The 20,625-nt window shown below is 42.2% G+C and overlaps 1 protein-coding gene and 1 long non-coding RNA gene across 2 annotated transcripts; one reads left to right on the top strand and one right to left on the bottom strand.

The window, feature by feature from the left end:
• The first annotated feature begins 96 nt into the window (after positions 1–96).
• Positions 97–9,319, top strand: LOC140596291 (uncharacterized). Its single transcript, XR_011998328.1, has 2 exons — positions 97–211; positions 5,108–9,319. It is a non-coding gene; the product is annotated as an uncharacterized lncRNA (long non-coding RNA).
• On the bottom strand, positions 3,815–14,294 carry LOC112907617 (rho-related GTP-binding protein RhoG-like). Its single transcript, XM_025982883.2, has 2 exons — positions 14,087–14,294; positions 3,815–7,445 (listed from the first exon to the last, which is right to left on the bottom strand). The coding sequence occupies exons 1-2, from the start codon at positions 14,204–14,206 to the stop codon at positions 6,855–6,857; spliced, it is 711 nt and encodes a 236-aa protein (XP_025838668.2). The 5' UTR covers positions 14,207–14,294; the 3' UTR covers positions 3,815–6,854.
• Between the last annotated feature and the right edge of the window lie 6,331 nt (positions 14,295–20,625).

Genomic DNA, 20,625 nt, shown 5'->3' with positions numbered 1-20,625 from the left:
GCAACAGCTTTCTCTGTGCGTTGGAGAGAGCCACAGCTGTTTCTCCAATCATAAAGAGCTGCCTGGGTCACGTAGCTTACGCCCTTGTGACCGCGAGTCACCACGGCCGTGGTACGCGGAAGTGAAGGTTAGAAGCAGGCTTTTCCTTCGTCCAGCTGTTTTGCCGCTTCGTGTTAAGGAGAAACTGGCCATCAATCGCACTGTGCCAGAGGTACCTATGCAAGTTGTTTTGAATTGATTGACATTTCCCCCATGGAAATGGAGTCCCCTCCCCCTCGTTTTCTTTCGGGAGATGTGAAAAAGATGAGTAAAAGAACCTACCCTTCACCTAGATTAACATTTTTACAGGTTTGCTTTTTTAAAGTTTCTGAACCACTTGAAGGTAGGTTACAAAAATATTGTGATTCTCCAGCCCTAAAAATATTTTTCTACATAACCACAAAATTATTGCATCTTAAAAGTTAGTATTAAATCATTATCATTTAACATACAGTTCATATTGAGATTTCACCAGTTGGACGCCTAGGTGGTTCAGCGGTTGAGCATCTGCCTTTGGCTCCGGGTGTGGGTCCCGGATCCGGGGATCGAATCCCGCATCGGGCTCCCCGCGGGGAGCCAGCTTCTCCCTCTGCCTATGTCTGTATTTACCTCATAAATAAATTAATTAATTTAAAAAAGAGAGATTTCCCCAGTTGTCCTGGTTGGAGCATTTTACACTTCAATCCAAGATCCATTTGAGGTTCTTGCACCGCACTTGGTAATCTCCCTTCAGTCTTAATCCAGAAACACCAGCCTTTTCTTGATGTTGCATGACACTACATTTTTTTTTGGGAGAATCCAGGCAAGTTGTCTTGAAAATATCCAATATTCTGAATTCATCTGATTGTTTCTTCGAATTGGTTAAGGTTAAATATTTTACCGACCATCAGAAGGCAAAAAGTCAGGTTGTCACAAAATTGGTGCTGCTGTATTTGAGCACCAGATCTCTCCATTGCACAGGCACATTTTTCCTTTTGTAATTAGTAAATAGGGTTGAGATTGTGTGAATATTCACCCAGTGGGTTTAGCATCCTTTAATGATCCTTGCCTGAATCAGTTATGTTGAGTGCAAAAGGATGATTTTTCTAATTCTTAAATTCCGTCTACATTTATTTTTTTTAATTTTATTTTTTTTAAGATTTATTTATTTATTTATTTATTCAGAGAGAGCGAAAGAGAGGCAGAGAGACACAGGCAGAGAGAGAAGCAGGCTCCATGCAGGGAGCCGGACTTGGGACTCGATTCCGGGTCTCCAGGATCACACCCCGGGCTGCAGGTGGCGCTAAACCGCTGCGCCACCGGGGCTGCCCTCCTTCTACATTTATTAAGTGGACTTACTCAGTGAAGAACTTGCTCTTACCTCCCTTCTCCCATTTTTATTTTTATGTGTTATAATGTAGCACCATCATTATCCTTTTTGATGCTCAAACTGTTCCAAATTTGTCCAGTGGGAACCACTTCACTCTGGCTCCTGTGTTATTCGCGGAGTACTTCCTTGGTTTTTGGCACAAGATGTTCTAGGCTTACTCTGTACATTCCCTGTCCCAGACCTGATTTAAGCCATTTCTCCAAGGAGCCCTGATTTCTTTTAGTGGAGAATTATATTTAGAAACTGGGGCATCATTGCTTAATAGGCCCTTTCAGTGGAGAGAACTAAAAAAAAAAAAAAAGAGTTTAAAGGGCACCTGGCTGGCTCAGTCAGTAGAACAAGTGACTCTTGATCTTGGGGCCATGAGTTCAAGCCCCACATTGGGTGAAGAGCTTACTTTTAAAACAATAGAAATTTTAAAAAATAAGTTTATTCTAATACCTCCCATTCAAGTCCAACACCACAGGGTTCTCCCTCACTTTTCCATATTTCATATTTCTGTCTTGCTTCTCTTACAATTAAAATTCTGGTTCCCGGGCAGCCCGGGTGGCTCAGCGGTTTAGCGCCGCCTTCCGCCCAGGGTGTGATCCTGAGGACCCAGGATTGTCCGCGGACATGGGCAGCAGAGAGAGAGAAGCAGACTCCCCGCTGAGCAGGGAGCCAGACTCAGGGTTTGATCCCAGGGCCCTAGGATCATGACCTGAGCTGAAAGCAGATGCTTAACCAACTGAGCCACCCAGGTGCCCTAAGTGTACTTTATACTGCTTCTTAGATGCTTATGCTTAAGGAAAAGCAGATTCAGCAAAAGGGGGATGGAGGCTTATGGAAAGGGGAAGGGGACTTCAGATACTATAAATACTCAAGATGGTATTCTTGCCTCAAAACGTGGTTTTGCATAAATATACCATATGACCCAGCAATTCCCAGCACTCCAGTTTATACCCAAGAGAACTGAAAACATGTCCACAAAAAAACCTTGCATACAAGGCAACAGCACTATTCATAATAGCCAAAAGATAGAAACAACCCAAATTTTCCTCAGTTATAAGTAGATTAAATATTTTATATCCATACAATGGAATATTATTCAGCAATAAAAAGAAATGAAGGAGGGGTGCCTGCCTGGCTCAGTCAGTGGAGCATGTGACTTTTGATCTTGGTGTTGTGAGTTCAAGCCCTACATTGGGTGTAGAGATGATAAATAAACTTTAAAAATCTGCCCCCCCCAAGAAAGTACCCATACACGCTGCAATATAGATAAACCTTGAAAACATTATGCTAAATAGAGAAAGGGAGTTGCAAATGACCACATATTGGGTGTGCCTGAGTGGCTCAGTCAGGACAGCATGCAACTCTTGATCTCAGGGTCTTCCTGATTAAAAAAAAGACCACATATTGATTCCATGTACATGAAATACTCAGAAAAAGCAAAGTAGATTAGTTGCCTAGGGCTGGGGGTGGGATTAACTGCATGAGGGATCCCTTTGGGGTGATGGAAATGTTCTAAAATTGGATTTTAGGGGCACCTCAGTGGTTGAGCGTCTGCCTTTGGCTCAGGTTGTGATCCCAGGATTCTGGGATTGAGTCTTGCATCGGGCTCCCTGTAGGGAGCCTGCTTCTCCCTCTTTTATGTCTCTGTCTCTCTCTGTGTGTCTCTCATGAATAAATAAAATCTTTAAAAAAAATAAAAATGGGATGTTAGTTGGGGTGCCCAGGTAGCTCAGTTGGTAACATGCAACTCTTGATCTCAGGGTTGTAAGTTTGAGCCCCACATTGGGTATAGAGATTACTTAAAAATATTTTTAAAAAATAAAACTGGGTTTTGGTGACAGCTGCATGAGTCAGTAAATTTACTAAAAGTCATTACACTGTACACCTGAAATGGGTGAATTTTTTGGTATGTAGTTTTCAAAGCAAAACATATCAGTTGCTCTTCCTTACTAGTCACTTAATAGTGCACCAGCGCTATATATGATTAACAGTATCAGTTCATTTTTATGACAGGGGATGGAGACCTTGAGATAACTGCAAGAGGCAAAGGACATTAAATGTTATGTCCTATATTTACAAGCCCTGGCACCTAGCACTGTAATACCTATAACACAATAGGAGTTTGATAATTATTTACTGAATGTAGTGTGATAAGTGAGAAAAATCGCCTACAGGAAACTAAATGGTCTGTCACTAGTGAAAACCAGCAGGAACTAGAGAATCAATGTTAGCAGGGAAGACAGCTCCCTATCCTGATTGTCTAAGGTAGAAAAATAAGTACAGTTACACACAGGTGTAATGTGCAATACAATTATAGTCCTCTCATCCTTTGCAAGTTTAAAGGCATTTAGAAACCACTCAGAGCAAAGGAGGAAAGTTGAGGAATTTTTGATTTTTAGAAAGCAACAGACCCGGTAAAATCAGAAAAGTTTATTACCATTCATTACAAACAATTGAAAAGTGACTATTAGCATGTTAGTCTTCATACAAATTCCTTTTAAGTATAAAAACAAGATGTCAGTGTATGTTTAAGACCATCAGATCAGTCTAATACAGAACCATACTCTCAGACTTGTGGGTCACACCTCCATTCATAAGAGGATATGAGTTTGACCAAACCCAGCCCAGGCTTACATTTGGCAATTTGCTACGCAAAGTGAGAGCAGGAGGCACTATTAAAAGCCAATTAAAAAGATTTCAGTAGCTAAATGGAAAGTTCCCAGACACCAGTGACAGCCATGTTTCTAGCCCCTTTCAACCATGAAGTCCTGTAAGCACCTCAGGCAGCATCAATCAGAACATCCTGAGACCAGAATACACTCAAGCAATAGGTGCCTCATTTGGCTGCCTGTAGGAAAACTCAGTGAATACACAGAGCAGTTGGCACACATGCCCACAGGCCAGTTGACTCCTACAGTCACCACACTATTATAATAGACCCCCACTTTCCAAAGTGTTACTGGGCCTTAGTTTTTTTTTTTTTAAGAACTTTTTTTTTTTAATTTTTATTTATTTATGATAGTCACAGAGAGAGAGAGAGGCAGAGACACAGGCGGAGGAAGAAGCAGGCTCCATGCACCGGGAGCCTGATGTGGGATTCGATCCCGGGTCTCCAGGATCGCGCCCTGGGCCAAAGGCAGGCGCCAAACCGCTGCGCCACCCAGGGATCCCTACTGGGCCTTAGTTAAGGAGGGCCACCCTCACCCTCTTCCAGTTAACAACCTGCTCATACAGGGTCCCTACAACCCCATAACAGGAAGCTCTGGGTCAAACACCAGAAATAGATACAGTACACTGAAATTGAGAAAGAAGACATCTACGAGACAATACTATTCATCATGGATCCTCCACAGTCTTAGACAATAAATGGTGTAGAAATGAATTACTATATGGAGTGGAAAGTGCAGTGATAAAGGAAAAGCAAAACAGAACACTTTAGTCTATGGTGAGGGAGAGGAGAAAAGGAAGAATAGTGAGCTTATGTAACCTTTTACCTTCTAACAATACTTGGTATCTGCTTGACCTCTGGGTTTCAAGTTCTCAGAGAATAAGGGTGCCAGATTTAGCAAATAAAAATACATGATGTCCCATTAAATTTGAGTTTCAGATAAAGAGCAAATAATTTCTCATTCTATGTCCCAAATATTGCATGGTACCTACTTACACTAAAGAATTATTTACTCTCTTTTATCTGGCAACCGTATCCAGGAGGTTCAGTTAACCTGAGGACTAATCTTATCATATATTAACAACGAGCAACAGTAAGACCATCACAGAGCAAAACAGAGACACTTCATTCACCACAGAAGGAGGTATGTGATTCTTTTAATTTCATTTCCCAAACTCTCGAAGATCCAATGCTTATTTTGGCAGGGTGAGAGGGTATGTGCAGAGTGGAGTTGTCAACCACCATCTGCCAGGTAGAGTTTTCCTTCCATATCAAATGAAGGTCAAAAGTACAACTAGGGAGAATAAGGAGAAGCAGGCTTACTGGGGTAAGGAATCTGACTCGTACTGCACCTGGGCAGGCTGAACAACTCCAGCAAAATCCCCACAAATGTGACAGCCCTGGGGTTTGGAGATCCTACATACTCCAACTTTCTTGGGGCAACTAAAAGACTTCAAAGGCAACCAGGACTGAAAACACACACACACACACACAGTATAGAGGAGGGAGGAACAGGAAGAGAGCAAGGTAGGACACTGAGAACAATCACATAACTCCCTGATAATGACTGGAAGAACATTTTGGTTGGTGGGTTGGTTGATTTATGGGGTTAACCTTCAGTGGTCTTTCCCTAAAGCAGAAGCTGACAGAAAAAAAGGGCCTCATAGAGACCTCAAGGACACAGCTTTATGGGGGATTAATTCCACATCACTAGGCCCATAATCTGATAGTAGATCCGCCCATCAGACCCCACATCCAATGCACTATCATGACTAAGTACCAAACCCATCTCCTAAGGGTCAGAGAGGAACTAGTAACAAGTCCATGGCGATAAAATTCCTCTCAAAGGCCTAAAGAAGGAAACATCAAAAAGCACAGGACCACGGTTACGCTTTCTTTCTCACAGACTCTTTGGGAATTTCTAGTTCCTATTAGCCCAGAATCTCTGAAATTGTTTCTAGAGATGTTAACAGGTGTTGCATGGACCCAAAAAAAGTTCAGTGAAATAAATTTGGGAAATATTGCCAAATAAATAAATACATCATACATTTGTATGACAATACAAATATTGTCATAGATTCCTGCAGCAGAGGAAACTTCAGCTTTAATGAAATCACTGGCTATCGGAAGGGAGGTAGGTGAGGGACTGGGGTAGATAGGTGATGGGGATTAAGATGGAGGGCACTTGTGATGAGCACCAGGTCCGTGTGGCAGTATTGAATCCCTATCTTGCACACCTGAAATTAATAGTACACTGTGTGTTAACTAACTAGGATTTAAATAAACATTTAACACCCCACTGGTTCCTGACTTATTTGACCACAGAACCTTGTTACAGAACATTTATCTATTAGTATCTCCCAGTACTTTGAAAAAATGCTGCTTAAGCACTTTTGTAAGCATGTCTCATCTCAAGAACATGCCGACATTGGGAACACCCAGAAATCACACATAAGATGGCTTTCCAAAATTAGTATATCAAGAAGTTTAAGGCCATGATATGAAAACTGTAGATTTGTCCTTCTTTGAGGCACTTGTTCAATAGTAAATATGGCTAGGAGAGCCACATTTAGAGGTGAAAGTCAGTCTCTCTCTCATTCTCTCTCTCTTCCTCCACAAACTTCCAAGCAGCCAGGTATAAACTAGGCTGTCTTTGTTCCTCCAGTAGCCTGGAGTCTAGGGTTTCTAGGAAAAGAGACAAATGGCTCATGCTGGCATTGTCCAATGCTATCAAAGGAGTCCCTCTTTTTCTCCCTAGGTGCAGTCTCCAAGTAGCACCCCCCAAAGCTATAACAGTACACACTTCTTGGTGCTCTTCTTTGTAGTAGGGTAAAGCACAGCCCGGACAGCTTCTGAAAACACCTCATGTACTCCATCCTGCAGCAGGGCCGAACATTCCAGATACTTCACTGCCCCTACTTGTTTGGCCAGGGAAGTGCCTTGCTGAGGAGTTGTGGGCACTAGGCTCTGTTCCTTCAGCTTCTTCACTGTCTCAACATCATTCCGCAGGTCTCTCTTGGTCCCTACTAGCAGAACAGGTACATTGGGGCAGTGATGGGAGACCTCTGGGTGCCACTTATGCCTCACGTTGGCATACGAGGATGGGTTGCCAATGGAAAAACAAATGACAAAGATATTGGTCTGGGGGTAGGACAGCGTTCGCAGTCGGTCATACTCCTCTTGGCCAGCTGTGTCCCACAGGTTCAGGCTGACGATCTGGCCATCTACAGAGGTCTGGGCGCTGTAGTTGTCAAAGACAGTGGGGATATACTCCTCAGGAAAGGCATTTGTTGTGTAACTGATGAGGAGGCAGGTCTTCCCGACAGCCCCATCTCCTACAACCACACATTTGATTGTCTGCATTCTTCCCTTGGAGTCCTGTGTGCAAAAGAGAAAGAAAAAATGTTCACAGATGCTGGGTTCATCTGGAGGGCCTAAGCTTTGTCAACATTTCTCTCTGAGGAGAAAGAGAGGAGGGTAGACCCCCACCACCACCACCACTGCCCATCCCCTTAACACCATAGAAGAGTCAGCTGGGAAAGGCTATATAGGGCAAGAGTTCTTACCATGGAGTCCATGAACTGCTAGAGGATAAACTTCAATAGATCCTAGAAGCTGCCTCTGAAGTATGTAATATTATGTGTATGTACATAAGTGAATTTTTCTGGAAAGAAGATCCAAAACCCATCAGATTGTCACAAAGGGCTGTGAGCCCATAAAGATTAAAAACCACTCATATACTTAGATATTTATGTTACACTGTTGTCATGACATCTGGCTGTACTCTACCAAAGGTGCTAAAACACAGTGGGTGCTCCATAAATGTAAACTATTTTTCTTTAAATATTTAATTTATTTATTCATGAGAGACACACAGAGAGAGGCAAAGACATAGGCAGAGGGAGAAGTAGGCTTTCTGCAGGGAGCCTGATGTGGGGACTCAATCCCAGGACCCTGGTATCACCACCTGAGCTGGAGGCAGACACTCAACCACTGAGCCATCCCGGAAACTAATTTTTAAATACCACTGATGTTCAGGTGCCTGGGTGGTGCAGTCAGTTAGGCATCCAATTCTTGGTTTTGGCTCAGGTCGTGATCTCAGGGACATGGGATCAAGCCTCACGTTGGGCTCTGTGCTCAGCACGGAGTCTGCTTGAGATTCTCCCTTCCTCTGCTCCTCCCACTCATGCATGAATGTGCTCCTTCCCTCAAACAAATAAATATTTAGAAAAACACACTGATGTAGAAAGAAAAGTTTTAAAGGTTGAAACAAAAGAAATATGGCTCTTACTTTGGGTCTGTGGCCATAGACTCAGCAAAGAAACCTCTGTTCCTGACAGTGACATCATAAAATTGGAGAAAAGTAGGCCAATCAGATTTAGCCATCCAGAGAAGTAGTTAAGAGTCCAGGCTCTTATGTCAGACCACCCGGAGTCCAAAACTAGTCCTTTCTTTTTCCAAGCTTTGTGAACTTGGACAAGCTTTTAACCTGTGGCTTAAATGAAAGAATGTATGTATAGTGCTTATTAGTATCTGCCACATAGGAAGTACTCCTTAAGTATTAGAAGTTACTATGACTTCATAATAATTCTTCTACTGTTCTGGGGAAGGCAAAAGTTCTGTAATGTGATTACAATGCTAAACAAATCAGGGATCTCATCCCCTCCCACCATGTCTTGGCAAAACCATTGGTTATACCACCACCGTACTTTCCCCATTCATTTCCTCATGAATCAAGTATTTGAAAATTAATGGTAAGGTACAGATGACCTCCCACGTTTATACCCCCATATTAAAACATTAAAATGCCCTACCCTGTCAGCACCCCCAAAGCAGTCCATTTCCTCTAGCTTCTTAACTACTGCACTAATTTCACACTTGATCCAGATAGCATTAGTTTCTTCAAGTATTGAAACATGGAAGAAAGGGGACAAATGTCATATGTATCTGATTACAGAAAAAATACTAAGAATCAATTAGTTCTTCACCTTGGGAATTTGGGGGGGGGTACATCCTTCATTCTGTTGTCTTATTAGCTACAATCCACATTAGGCCCATATCATAAACAAAACAAAACACCTAATTTTCAGTCAGAGCAAAGAAAAGTGGGCCTTCTGGGGCACCTAGCTGGCTCAGTCAGAAGAGCATGCAACTCCTGATCTCAGGGTCATGAATTCGAGCCTCACATTGGGTGCAGATTACAGACATATATACATACATAAAGAAATAAACTTTTAAAAAAAGAAAGAAAAGTTGGCCTCTGAGTACGCTTCACACAACCCCACTAGAGGTACAGCCAATTCTGACTAGCAAGGCATTCCACCTTGAAGCCTTCATTTCATTAGCACAGGTCCCACAGGTAAAAGTCCAGAGTGTAATTCCACTCCGGTACTCACTGACCATTAGCCCTGGTTTTTTCCATCTAGGAAGAGGCATAAGGCTCAAACATACAAGGTCAATGGAAACAGGGTAAAGTCACCATCACATTCTCTGAGAAGAGCCTTCCTTGATTTCCCCAGCCTGGATTCATTTCTTTCTCCTCTGAGTTCCTATCCTATAGCAATTACTGCGTGAACAACTCGTCTTCCCAGCCTGCTACTGGTATCATCCATTATCCAACGTCTCTGTCCAAAGTGACTGTTTTCCGGATGACCATGCATCCAAGGGAGTTGCTGAACCAGAGCAAACTCTTAGGCCCAAAGAACACTTTGCACCCCAAGCTCAGCTCCTCACATCTCTGTAATTTGGAAAAGGCATCTACACTCATTTCTGCTTATCTCCACTAACAGTCCTGGCATAATGATCTGCAGATGGGCCTTCAAGTCACACTGAGGGCTAAAGGCCTAGATGATGAAGTGCAGCTGGAACATCCCAACATCCTCACCTGTAGCAAATTCTCTGTGAAAGGGGGGCGTTCAGGAGAAGTCCCAGGTATTTTGGGGGGCTCCTCTGTACAATTAATTGAATCATTGATTCAGCCTGCATGTTCATTACTATTTTATTTACTTCTATGTATGTTTGGAATTATCCATAGTTTAAAAATACTAAAAAATATATCTAAAAGAATTGGAAACAGGATCTCAAAGAGTTACTTGTGCACCAACATTCATGGCAACATTATGCACAAGAGCCAAGAAGTGGAAATCCATCAATGGAGGAATACATGCAGAAAATGTGAGATATATAGATATATTTAACTTTGAATATTATTCAATCTTAAAAAGGAGGAAATTGTGGAGCCTCTGGCTGGCTCAATGGGTAGAGCATGCAACTCTTGATCTCAGGGCCGTGAGTTCGAGCCTCACAATGGGCATAGAGCCTACTTTAAAAAAAGAGATGGGGTGCCTGAGTGGTTCAGTCGGTTAAGCATCTGCCTTTAGCTCAGGTCATGATCTAAGGGTTATGGTCTGAGGGTCCTGGGATTGAGCCCGGTGTCAGGCTCCCTGCTCAGTGGGGAATCTGCTCCTCTTGCTTCCTCTGCCTCTTGCCCTCCCTCCCCCTACTCATGCTTTCTCTTTTGCACTCTCTAATAAATAAATAAAATCTTTAAAGTTTTTTTTAAAAATATTTTATTTATTTATTCATGAAAGACACAGAGAGTGAGGCAGAGACATAGGCAGAGGGAGAATCAGGCTCCCTGTGGGGAGCCTGATGTGGGACTGGATCCCAGGACCCCAGGATCATGCCCTGAGCCAAAGGCAGACACTCAACCACTGAGCCACCCAGGGGTCCCAATACATAAAATCTTTTCTTGAAAAAATAAAGGACCCTGGCTTAGAAAGCTCTGTTAATTCCGAAAGAGAGAGAGAGAAGGAACTCTTCATGCACTACACTATGGATGAAACTTGAGGACAGGGATGCCTAGGTGGCTCAGCGGTTGAGTGCCTGCTTCAGCCTAGGGCATGATCCTGGAGTTCCAAGATGGAGTCCCACATCGGGCTCCCTGCAGGGAGCCTGCTTCTCTCTCTGCCTCTGTCTCTGCCTCTGTCTGTCTCTCTCTCTCTCTGTGTGTGTGTCTCATGAATAAATAAATAAAATCTTTTAAAAAACTGCTAAAAAGGGATCCCTGGGTGGCGCAGCGGTTTAGCGCCTGCCTTTGGCCCAGGGCGCGATCCTGGAGACCCGGGATCGAATCCCACGTCGGGCTCCCGGTGCATGGAGCCTGCTTCTCCCTCTGCCTGTATCTCTGCCTCTCTCTCTCTCTGTGACTATCATACATAAATAAATAAAAAAAAAATTAAAAAAAATTAAAAAAAAAACTGCTAAAAAAAAAACCCTTAAGGGGGATCCCTGGGTGGCGCAGCGGTTTGGCGCCTGCCTTTGGCCCAGGGCGCGATCCTGGAGACCCGGGATCGAATCCCACGTCAGGCTCCCGGTGCATGGAGCCTGCTTCTCCCTCTGCCTGTGTCTCTGCCTCTCTCTCTCTCTCTCTCTCTCTGTATGACTATCATAAAAAAAAAAAAAAAAAAAAAACCCTTAAGGACATATGCTCAAAATCAGTCACAAACAGCCATATACTGCATGATTCCACTTACATTAGGTATCTAGTGTGGTCAAACACATAAAAACAGAAAGTAGAATGGTAGTTGCCAGGGATAGGGAAGGGGAAAAAGGGGAGCTTTTTTTTTTTTTTTTTAAGATATATTTATTTTAGGGATGCCAGGGTGGCTCAGTGGTTGAGCATCTGCCTTTGGCTCAAATCATGATTGAGGTCCTGGGATCGAGTCCTGCATCAGGCTCTCTGCAGGGGGCCTGCTTTTCCCTCTGCCTATGTCTCTGCCTCTCTGTGTCTCTCATGAATAAATGAATAAAATCTTTTAACAAATTTTTTAAATAAAAAAAATAAAGATTTATTTATTTTAGAGAGAGTGGGGGGAGGGGCAGAATCTCCAAGCAGACTCCCCACTGAGCATGGATCCTGACGCAGGACTTGATCCCACGACCCTGAGATCATGACCTGAGCCAAAACAAGGAGTCAGATGCTTAACCGACTGAGCCACCCAGGCACCCCAATAGGGAGTTGTTTAATGATAAAGTTTCAGTTTTGCGGGGTGTCTCAGTCGGTTAAGCATCTTCCTCTTGATTTCTGCTCAGGTCATAATCTCAGGGTTCTGGGATCAAGCCTTGCATTGGAAGGCTCAGTGGGGAATCTGCTTGTCCCTCTGTCCATCCCCCCCTGGTGCTTGCACCCTCTCTCTCTCAAATAAAATCTTTAAAAAGAAAGTTTCAGTTTTGCAAGATGAAAAGTTCTAGAGAGCTACTGCACAGCAATATGCATATAGTTAACACTACTGTACTATATATTTTTAAATGGCTTAAAATACTAAAAATAAAATATTTTTAAAGGGTTTAGAGCTCTGAGAGAAGACTAGGAGTTGTAAGAGAAAGGCAAATGAGAAAAGTTTGTTTCCCTTAGCCTCAGGATCTAGCACAATGCTGTCCTGTTACAGAGTACCTACAGCTTTCCCCTCCTCATCACCACCACTATCTACAGTCTCCCAGGTACTACTACGGGCAATGCACTGCTAGAAGGGACTCAGAAAAGAGTAAAAAGAAAGACTGCTAGAAGCTTACAATCTTGTGGTAAAGACAGGACTTCTATGAAAAGGCAAACAATAATATAAAGTAATGCATGGCTCACAGGAAAAAAAAATGTTGCTAGGGGGAAGCAAAGGAAAACAAAAAAATGAGAGTTGGTTAGAGGCATTGTGCCAAATACATTTATAGGGGCACCTGGGTGCTTCAGTGGTTGAGCATCTGCCTTCGGCCCAAATCGTGATCCCGGGGTCCTGGGATCCAGTCCCACATCAGGCTCCCTGCAGGGAGCCTGATTTTCCCTCTGCCTATGTCTCTGCCACTCTCTATCTCTCATGAATAAATAAAATCTTTTTAAAAAATCACAAAACATTAAAAAAAGGAACAAATGCTTTTACATATCTTATTTAAGCCTCACAGTGGCACCACGAAGTATACATAAGAGCAGCTGAGAGATCTGTAGGTATGCCTCTAGGATTGGAAATTGGGAGAGGCCTGGTGCTGCAGAAAACCAGCACCCTCAGAAAGTTGCCTTCCGGGATCCCTGGGTGGCGCAGCGGTTTAGCGCCTGCCTTTGGCCCAGGGCGTGATCCTGGAGACCCGGGATCAAATCCCACGTCGGGATCCCGGTGCATGGAGCCTGCTTCTCTCTCTCTCTCTCTCTCTCATAAATAAATAAAAAAAATTTTTTAAAAAGTTGTCTTCCAAGTCAGTCATTCGCAGTGACTTGATTTTAACAGTTTCTTCTAAATTTTCCTATCTCTGACAAAGCATCCTTCTTCACATGTACAAGTCTGCATAGGAGTCAATTTTCTCCTAGGTTGGACACACAATGTAAAAGACCCAGTAACAGTCAAAAGACAAGAATGCAGCTCAAAGTATTCCTGTTTCTAGCACATTCTCCTCCAAGTCTCACCCTTTCCATAAGTCCGAGTCTAATTCACTTGAAATTACTCTGGAACTTTCTGAAACCAAAACAATTCGGCAGAAGACCCCCATTTGAATTTATTACTCTCCACATTAATCCACTACCCCCGGGAAGCTTTTTCACACTGAAGACTGACTTCTTTGGTTCAAGTCCAGTGGAAGAAGGCTTTAGGACTCTCCGGGCCAAAGGAAGCCTGGTGAACACTCCCCAAATCGGAGCCAGGAGAAGACTATTCCGCGGCTGGAAACTTAGCCAGAGAAGCAGTGGTAGTGACCCAGCAATACCACAAGTCCGCTCGGCACTTCCCTCACATCCTTCTCCCCCAAGGCTAGTTGGTTCCGGGACTTCATATGGACTCGCGAGCCCGGGACGGTCATGCCCCACATGGGATTCGCAAATAGGGAGAGCTGGCTCAGTCTCCCCTACAGGCATACACCTCATCCCACCCTCCAATGCCTTCCATCCAGGGAATGGTTCACAGAGCGTCCGAGGATGGGGAGACTCAGGAAAAGAGCGGGGGGGGGGCATTGGGGCGGGGAGTCCCCGTAAAGATTACCTGGCAAAGTGGTGGTCCTCCTACGCTGTTCACTGCGGCGGGCAGAGGCTCCCGGGCGACTCTCGCCGGGGTGAGGAGGCTCGGCGGGGTGGGCAAGGCTCGGCGGGATCGGCGCCACATCCGGGCAGCTACCGAGTCCCACCCAGTCGTCAGACGCAGTCTTCGCTGAGTGCCCCGACACCTCCTGGGAAGTGGAGTCCTAGGGCCCGCCTCACTGTCTGCAAGTCACGGGCTTCTAGAACCACCCCTTGGGGTAATCCAGGTTTCCTTAGATCCGGCCCCCAGGTGCGGACCCCAAGACGAGTCACTCGCTTCAGAGCTCCCCAAGGCTCATCTTTCCCTTGGCAAAGGGAGGCTGTCCCCTTCTCCCCAGATCCCCGTTTCCCTCAAAACCAATACTAAGGAGTCAGTCAAGAAACAAATACTAGGAAAAATGGAGGCGATAAAAGAAAATGAGATAGTGAATTAGGGTTCCTTTCGGTCACCGTATTATTTTGCATTTTCTAGAGTTTCCTGTAAATGGAATCATATAGTATGCACTCTTTTTTTTTAGAGGCTTTATTGAGCTATAAATTCACATACCACACAATTCACTCATTTAAATGGTACAATTCAGGGGTGACTGGCTGGTGCAGTCAATAGAGCCTGTGACTCCTGATCTCGGAGTTATAAATTCAGCCCTAGGTTTAGTGTAGAGATTGCTTACAAATAAAAAGTCTATATTTTATTTTTTTAAAATATTTTGTTTATTCATGAAAGATACACAGAGAGGCAGAGACATAGGCAGAGGGAGAAGCAGGCTCCCCGCGGGGAGCCTGATGGGGGTCTTGATCCTAGGACCCAAGGATCACAACCTGAACCCAAGGCAGACAGTCAACCACTGAGCCACCCAGGCTTCCCCAAAATAAAAAAATCCTTAAAAAAATTGTACAACTTGGGACGCCTGGGTGGCTTAACAGTTAAGCGCTTCTACCTTAAGCTCAGGGTGTGATCCTAGAGACCCAGGATGGAGTCCCACATCCGGCGCCCTGCATGGAGCCTGCTTCGCCCTCTGCCTATGTCTCTGTCTCTCTCTTTCTGTGTCTCTCATGAATAAATAAATAAAATCTTTTTAAAAATTTGTACAATTCAATGTTTTTTGATATGTTACATTATTAACGTTTAAAATTGTGATAAATAGGTATAACAAAATTTGTCCTTTTAACCATTTTCAAGTGTACAATTCAGTGGCATTATGTACATTCACAATGTTGTGCAAAACTTTCACGACTGATATTTCCAAAACTTTTTTTTATCACCCCAAACAGAAATTCTGTATCCATTAAGCAATAACTTCTCATTCCCCCTGTCTCCAGCTTCTGGGAACCAACTGTCTCCATGAATTTGACTTTTCTAGCTACCTTTCATCTATTGATGGGCATTTTTTTTTCAACTTTGGACTTGTGAATAATGCTGTTATGAACATTGACTTACAAGAATCTGGTTTTGTTAACTTTACTGGTTTTTCACTGATTTCCACTTTGATTTTCATTATTTTTATTCCTTTACTTTGAGTTTTATTTGCTCTTCTTTTTACCAAAGTGAAAACTAAGGTCATTGTTTCTTCTGTTCTAATACAGGTTTTTATTGCATAAAAACTACCCCATAAGAGGTGACTGGGTGGGGATCCCTGGGTGGCGCAGCGGTTTGGCGCCTGCCTTTGGCCCAGGGCGCGATCCTGGAGACCCGGGATCGAATCCCACGTCAGGCTCCCGGTGCATGGAGCCTGCTTCTCCCTCTGCCTATGTCTCTGCCTCTCTCTCTCTCTCTCTCTCTCTCTCTCTGTATGACTACATAAATAAATAATTTAAAAATTTAAAAAAAAAAAAGAGGTGACTGGGTGGTTCAGTGGGTTAAGCAACCAACTCTTGATTTTAGGTCAGGTCCTAATCTCAGGGTCATGAGATTGAGCCCCACCTGGGGCTCTCTGTTTAGCATGGAGCTTGCTTAACATTCTCTCTCCCTCTCCCTCTCCCTTAAGCTTGTGGGTGCTTGCACTCTCTCTCTAAATAAATAAAAGAAATATATTTTTTAAATTACCCCATAAATACTGCATTAGCAGAATGCCATAAATTTTATGTGTGGTTTAATCTTTATTCCACTCAAAATATTTTCTAATTTGTCTCTTGATTTCTTCTTTAACCCATGAGATATCTAGAAGTAGACTTTCATTTTTCAAATATTTGAGGATTTTTCAGAGATCTTTTGGTTGTAGGTGTGTAATTTAATTCCATTGTTTTTAGAGAATATATTTTGTATGCCTTGACCCTTTTGAATTCATTGAGACTTTTTTTGTGGCCTAGAATATGGTCTATCCTGGTAAATATTCTGTGTGAACTTGAATGTGTATTTTGTTGTTAATGGGTGGAGTACTCTAAAAATGTCGACTAGGTCAATTTGGTTGATAGTGTTGTTCACTTATATATCCTCACTAATTTTATGCTTACTTGTTCTATTAATTACTGACAGAAGGGTATTGAAATCTCTGAGTAGACTTGTGGATTTGTCTGGTTTTCCTTGCAGTTTATCAGTCTTTGATTCATGTATTTTGAAGCTCTTACATCAGGTATACACATATTTATAATTTTTATGTCCTCTTCATCTATTGACCCTTTTATCATTATGAAATTACCTTCTTTATTCCTGGTATCTTTGTTCTGAAATCTACTTTGTCCCATATTTATATAGCCCCTCCACCTTTCTTTTAACCAGTGTTATCATAGCACATCTTTTTTACATGCTTTTAACCTATTTGTGTCTTTGTATTTTAGGAACATTTCTTGTAGGCAGCAAATGGTTGGGTCTTGCTTTTGTTTTTTACCCAACCTGATCATCTCTACCCTGTAATTGGGGTGTTTAGACCATCTACATCTAACATAATTGTTAATATGGTTAAAGTTTGAGTCTATCATTTTGCAATTTGTTTTCCATTTGTCCCATCTCTTCTCTTTTTCCTCTTTTCTACCTTCTTTTGGATTAATCAATATTATTTTAATTCCATTTTACCTCCTTATTGGCTTATTAGCTTTACATTTTTGTTTTGTTATTCTAGTGGTTGCTTATAGGTTTATTATGTACGGCCATAACTTATTAGTCTACCTTCAAGTATTATACCACTTCAGAAGAGTTATATGTTATGTTATGCACTTATGTTAATATATTTCCATTTCTCTCTTCCTGGACTTTACACTGTTGTTATGCATGTTACTTTTACCCCATAATACATTGCTATTATTTTTGTTTAAAAATTAATTTTTTAAAAAGATTTTATTTGTCTATTCATGAGAAACACAGAGAGAGCGAGAGGGGAGCAGAGACATAGGCAGAGGGAGAAGCAGGCTCCATGCAGGGAGCCCGATGTGGGACTCAATCCCGGGTCCCCAGGATCATGCCCTGGGCTGAAGGTGGTGCTAAACCACTGAGCCATCAGGGCAGCCCTAAACAATTAATCTTTTTAAAGATTTATTTATTATATATATAGAGAGAATGTGTGCACAAGTGGGGAGAAAGACAGAAGGAGAGAATCTTCAAGCACCCCCACTGAGCATGAAGCCTGATGCAGGCCTCAATCCCATGATCTAGGAGATCATGACCTGAGCCAAAACCAAGAGTTAGATGCTCAACCCACTGCGCCACCTAGGGGCCCCATATATCGTTAATTTTTTTTAATAATAAATTTATTTTTTATTGGTGTTCAATTTACCAACATACAGAATAACGCCCAGTGCTCATCCCGTCAAGCGCCCCCCTCAGTGCCCGTCACCCATTCACCCCCACCCCCCGCCCTCCTCCCCTTCCACCACCCCTAGTTCGTTTCCCAGAGTTAGGAGTCTTTATGTTCTGTCTCCCTTTCTGATATTTCCCACACATTTCTTCTCCCTTCCCTTATATTCCCTTTCACTATTATGTATATTCCCCAAATGAATGAGAACATACACTGTTTGTCCTTCTCCGATTGACTTACTTCACTCAGCATAATACCTTCCAGTTCCATCCACGTTGAAGCAAATGGTGGGTATTTGTCATTTCTAACGGCTGAGTAATATTCCATTGTATACATACACCACATCTTCTTTATCCATTCATCTTTCGATGGACACCGAGGCTCCTTCCACAGTTTGGCTGTTGTGGACATTGCTGCTATAAACATCGGGGTGCAGATATATAGTTAATTTTTAATAGACTTTATTTTATTTTCCTTTAAGTACACTGTATCCCTAGCATGGGACTCGAACTCATGACCCCACAATCAAGAGTCACATGCTCTACCAACTGAGTCAGCCAGCCACCCCAATAGATTTTATTTTTTTAGAGCAGTATTAGGTACAGCAAAACTGAGCAGGAAGTACAGAGAATTTCCATATACCTCCAGCCCCTACACAAGCACAGCCTACCCCACTATCTCAACATCCCATACCACCAGAATGGCACATTTATTACAATTGATGAACCTACATTGACACATTGTTACTATCCAAAGTCCATAGTTTACATTAGAGTTCACTCTTGGTATTGTATTGACAAATGTACAATGACATATATCCACTATTATAAGAGTATACAGAATAGTTTCACTGTCCTAAAAATTCTCTGTGGTCTGCCTATTCATTCCCTTCTCCATACAATCCCTGGCCACCATGGATCTTTTTACTGTCTGCATAGTTCTGCCTTTTCCAGAATGTCATATAGTTGGAATCATACAATACATATACTTCTCAGATTGGCTCTTTCACTTTAGTAATGTGCATTTGTGGTTCCTCCATGTCTTTCATTTCTTGATGGCTCATTTCTTATTAGTGAATAATATTCCATTGTTTGGATGTACCATGTTTATTTATCCATTCATCTTCTGAAGGACATCTTGGTCACTTCCAAGATTTGGCAGTTATGAATAAAGCACTACAAACATCTAAGTGCAGGTTTTTGTGTGGTCATGAATCTTCAACTCATTTGGGTAAATATGAATGTTATTGCTGGCCCAAATGGGCAATAATCTTTTTAAAACAGCTATATTGGAGTAAAAAATTATACATTATAAATTTACCCATTTAAAATGTACAACTAAATGATTTTTAGTATATTGACAATGTGCTATCATTACAATATTATTTTATTTAAAGATTTTATTTATTTATTATTTATTTATGAGAGTCACAGAAGCAGAGACATAGGCAGAGGGAGAAGCAGGCCCCATGCAGGGAGCCGGATGTGGGACTCGATCCTGGGACTCCAGGATCACACACTGGGCCAAAGGCAGACGCTCAACTGCTGAGCCATCCAGGCGTCCCATAATTTGATTTTAGAACATTTCCATCACCCCAGAAAGATCCCTCTTGCCCAGTTGCAGTCACTCCCTGCTCCCAAATCCCAGGCAACCACTAATCTACTAATTCTCTCTGTAAAGGTATCTTTCTTGATCATTTCCCGTAAATGGTATCACACAATATTTCATTTTCTTGTATCTGATTTATTTCACTTAGCATAAAGTTTTTTAGTTTCATCCACATTATAGCACATATCAGTACTTCATCCCTTTTTATTGCCAAGTTGTACTTTTAAATCAAATTCATAGAGATGCCTGGTGGCTCAGCGGTTGGGTGCCTCCTTCAGCTCAGGTCATGATCCCAGGATCTGGGATCAAGTTCCGCATTGGGCTCCCTGCGAGGAGCCTGCTTCTCCCTCTGCCTATGTCTGCCTCTCTCTCTCTCTCTCTCTCTCTCTCTGTCTCTTATTAATAAATAAATAAATAAATAGATATTTTTTAAAAATAAATTAAATTCATAGAGGTATAATTTATATGCCATTACATAAGCTCATTTTAAATTTATAGCTGATGACTTTTAAACATTTTTTAAAGCTTTAAGTAATTTCTGCACCCCATGTAGAGCTCAAACTCATGACTCCAAGATTAAGAGTTACATGCTCCTCCAACTAAGCCAGCCAAGCATCCTGATAGTTTGATGACTTTTGACAAATGTATGCACTATGTAATTATTACCACAATCAAGATATAAATTTTCATCACCCAAAATAGTTCCCTTCTATCCCTTTGCAGTCAATCTCTATCACCCCCAGCCCCAGAAGACCAAGATTCTGCATACTGTCGCTAAAGATTAATTATGCCTTTCTAGAATTTCATGTAAGTGGAATCTTTCAGCATGTACTCTTTTGCATCCACTTCTTTTGCTCAGCATGTTTCTGAGATTTATTCATATTGTCAGGCACAACAGTAGTTCATTAATTTTTATTGCTTAGTAATATTCAATTGCAAGAATATATGGCAATTTGTTTCCAGTTCAGAGCTATTATGGATGAAGCTGCTATGAATAGTTATAAGTCTTTTGTGAATATATGTTTTAATTTCTCTTGAGGAATATCTAGGGAATAGAAATGTTGGGCCATTGGGTGGATGTATGTTTTTTTTTTATTATTTTTTTTAATTTATGATAGAGAGAGAGAGAGAGAGAGAGAGAGAGAGAGGCAGAGACATAGGCAGAGGG

The sequence above is a fragment of the Vulpes vulpes genome, chromosome X, assembly GCF_048418805.1.
Source record: "Vulpes vulpes isolate BD-2025 chromosome X, VulVul3, whole genome shotgun sequence".
Classification (NCBI taxonomy): domain Eukaryota; kingdom Metazoa; phylum Chordata; class Mammalia; order Carnivora; family Canidae; genus Vulpes; species Vulpes vulpes.
This window is presented reverse-complemented; position numbering and strand designations above follow the sequence as displayed.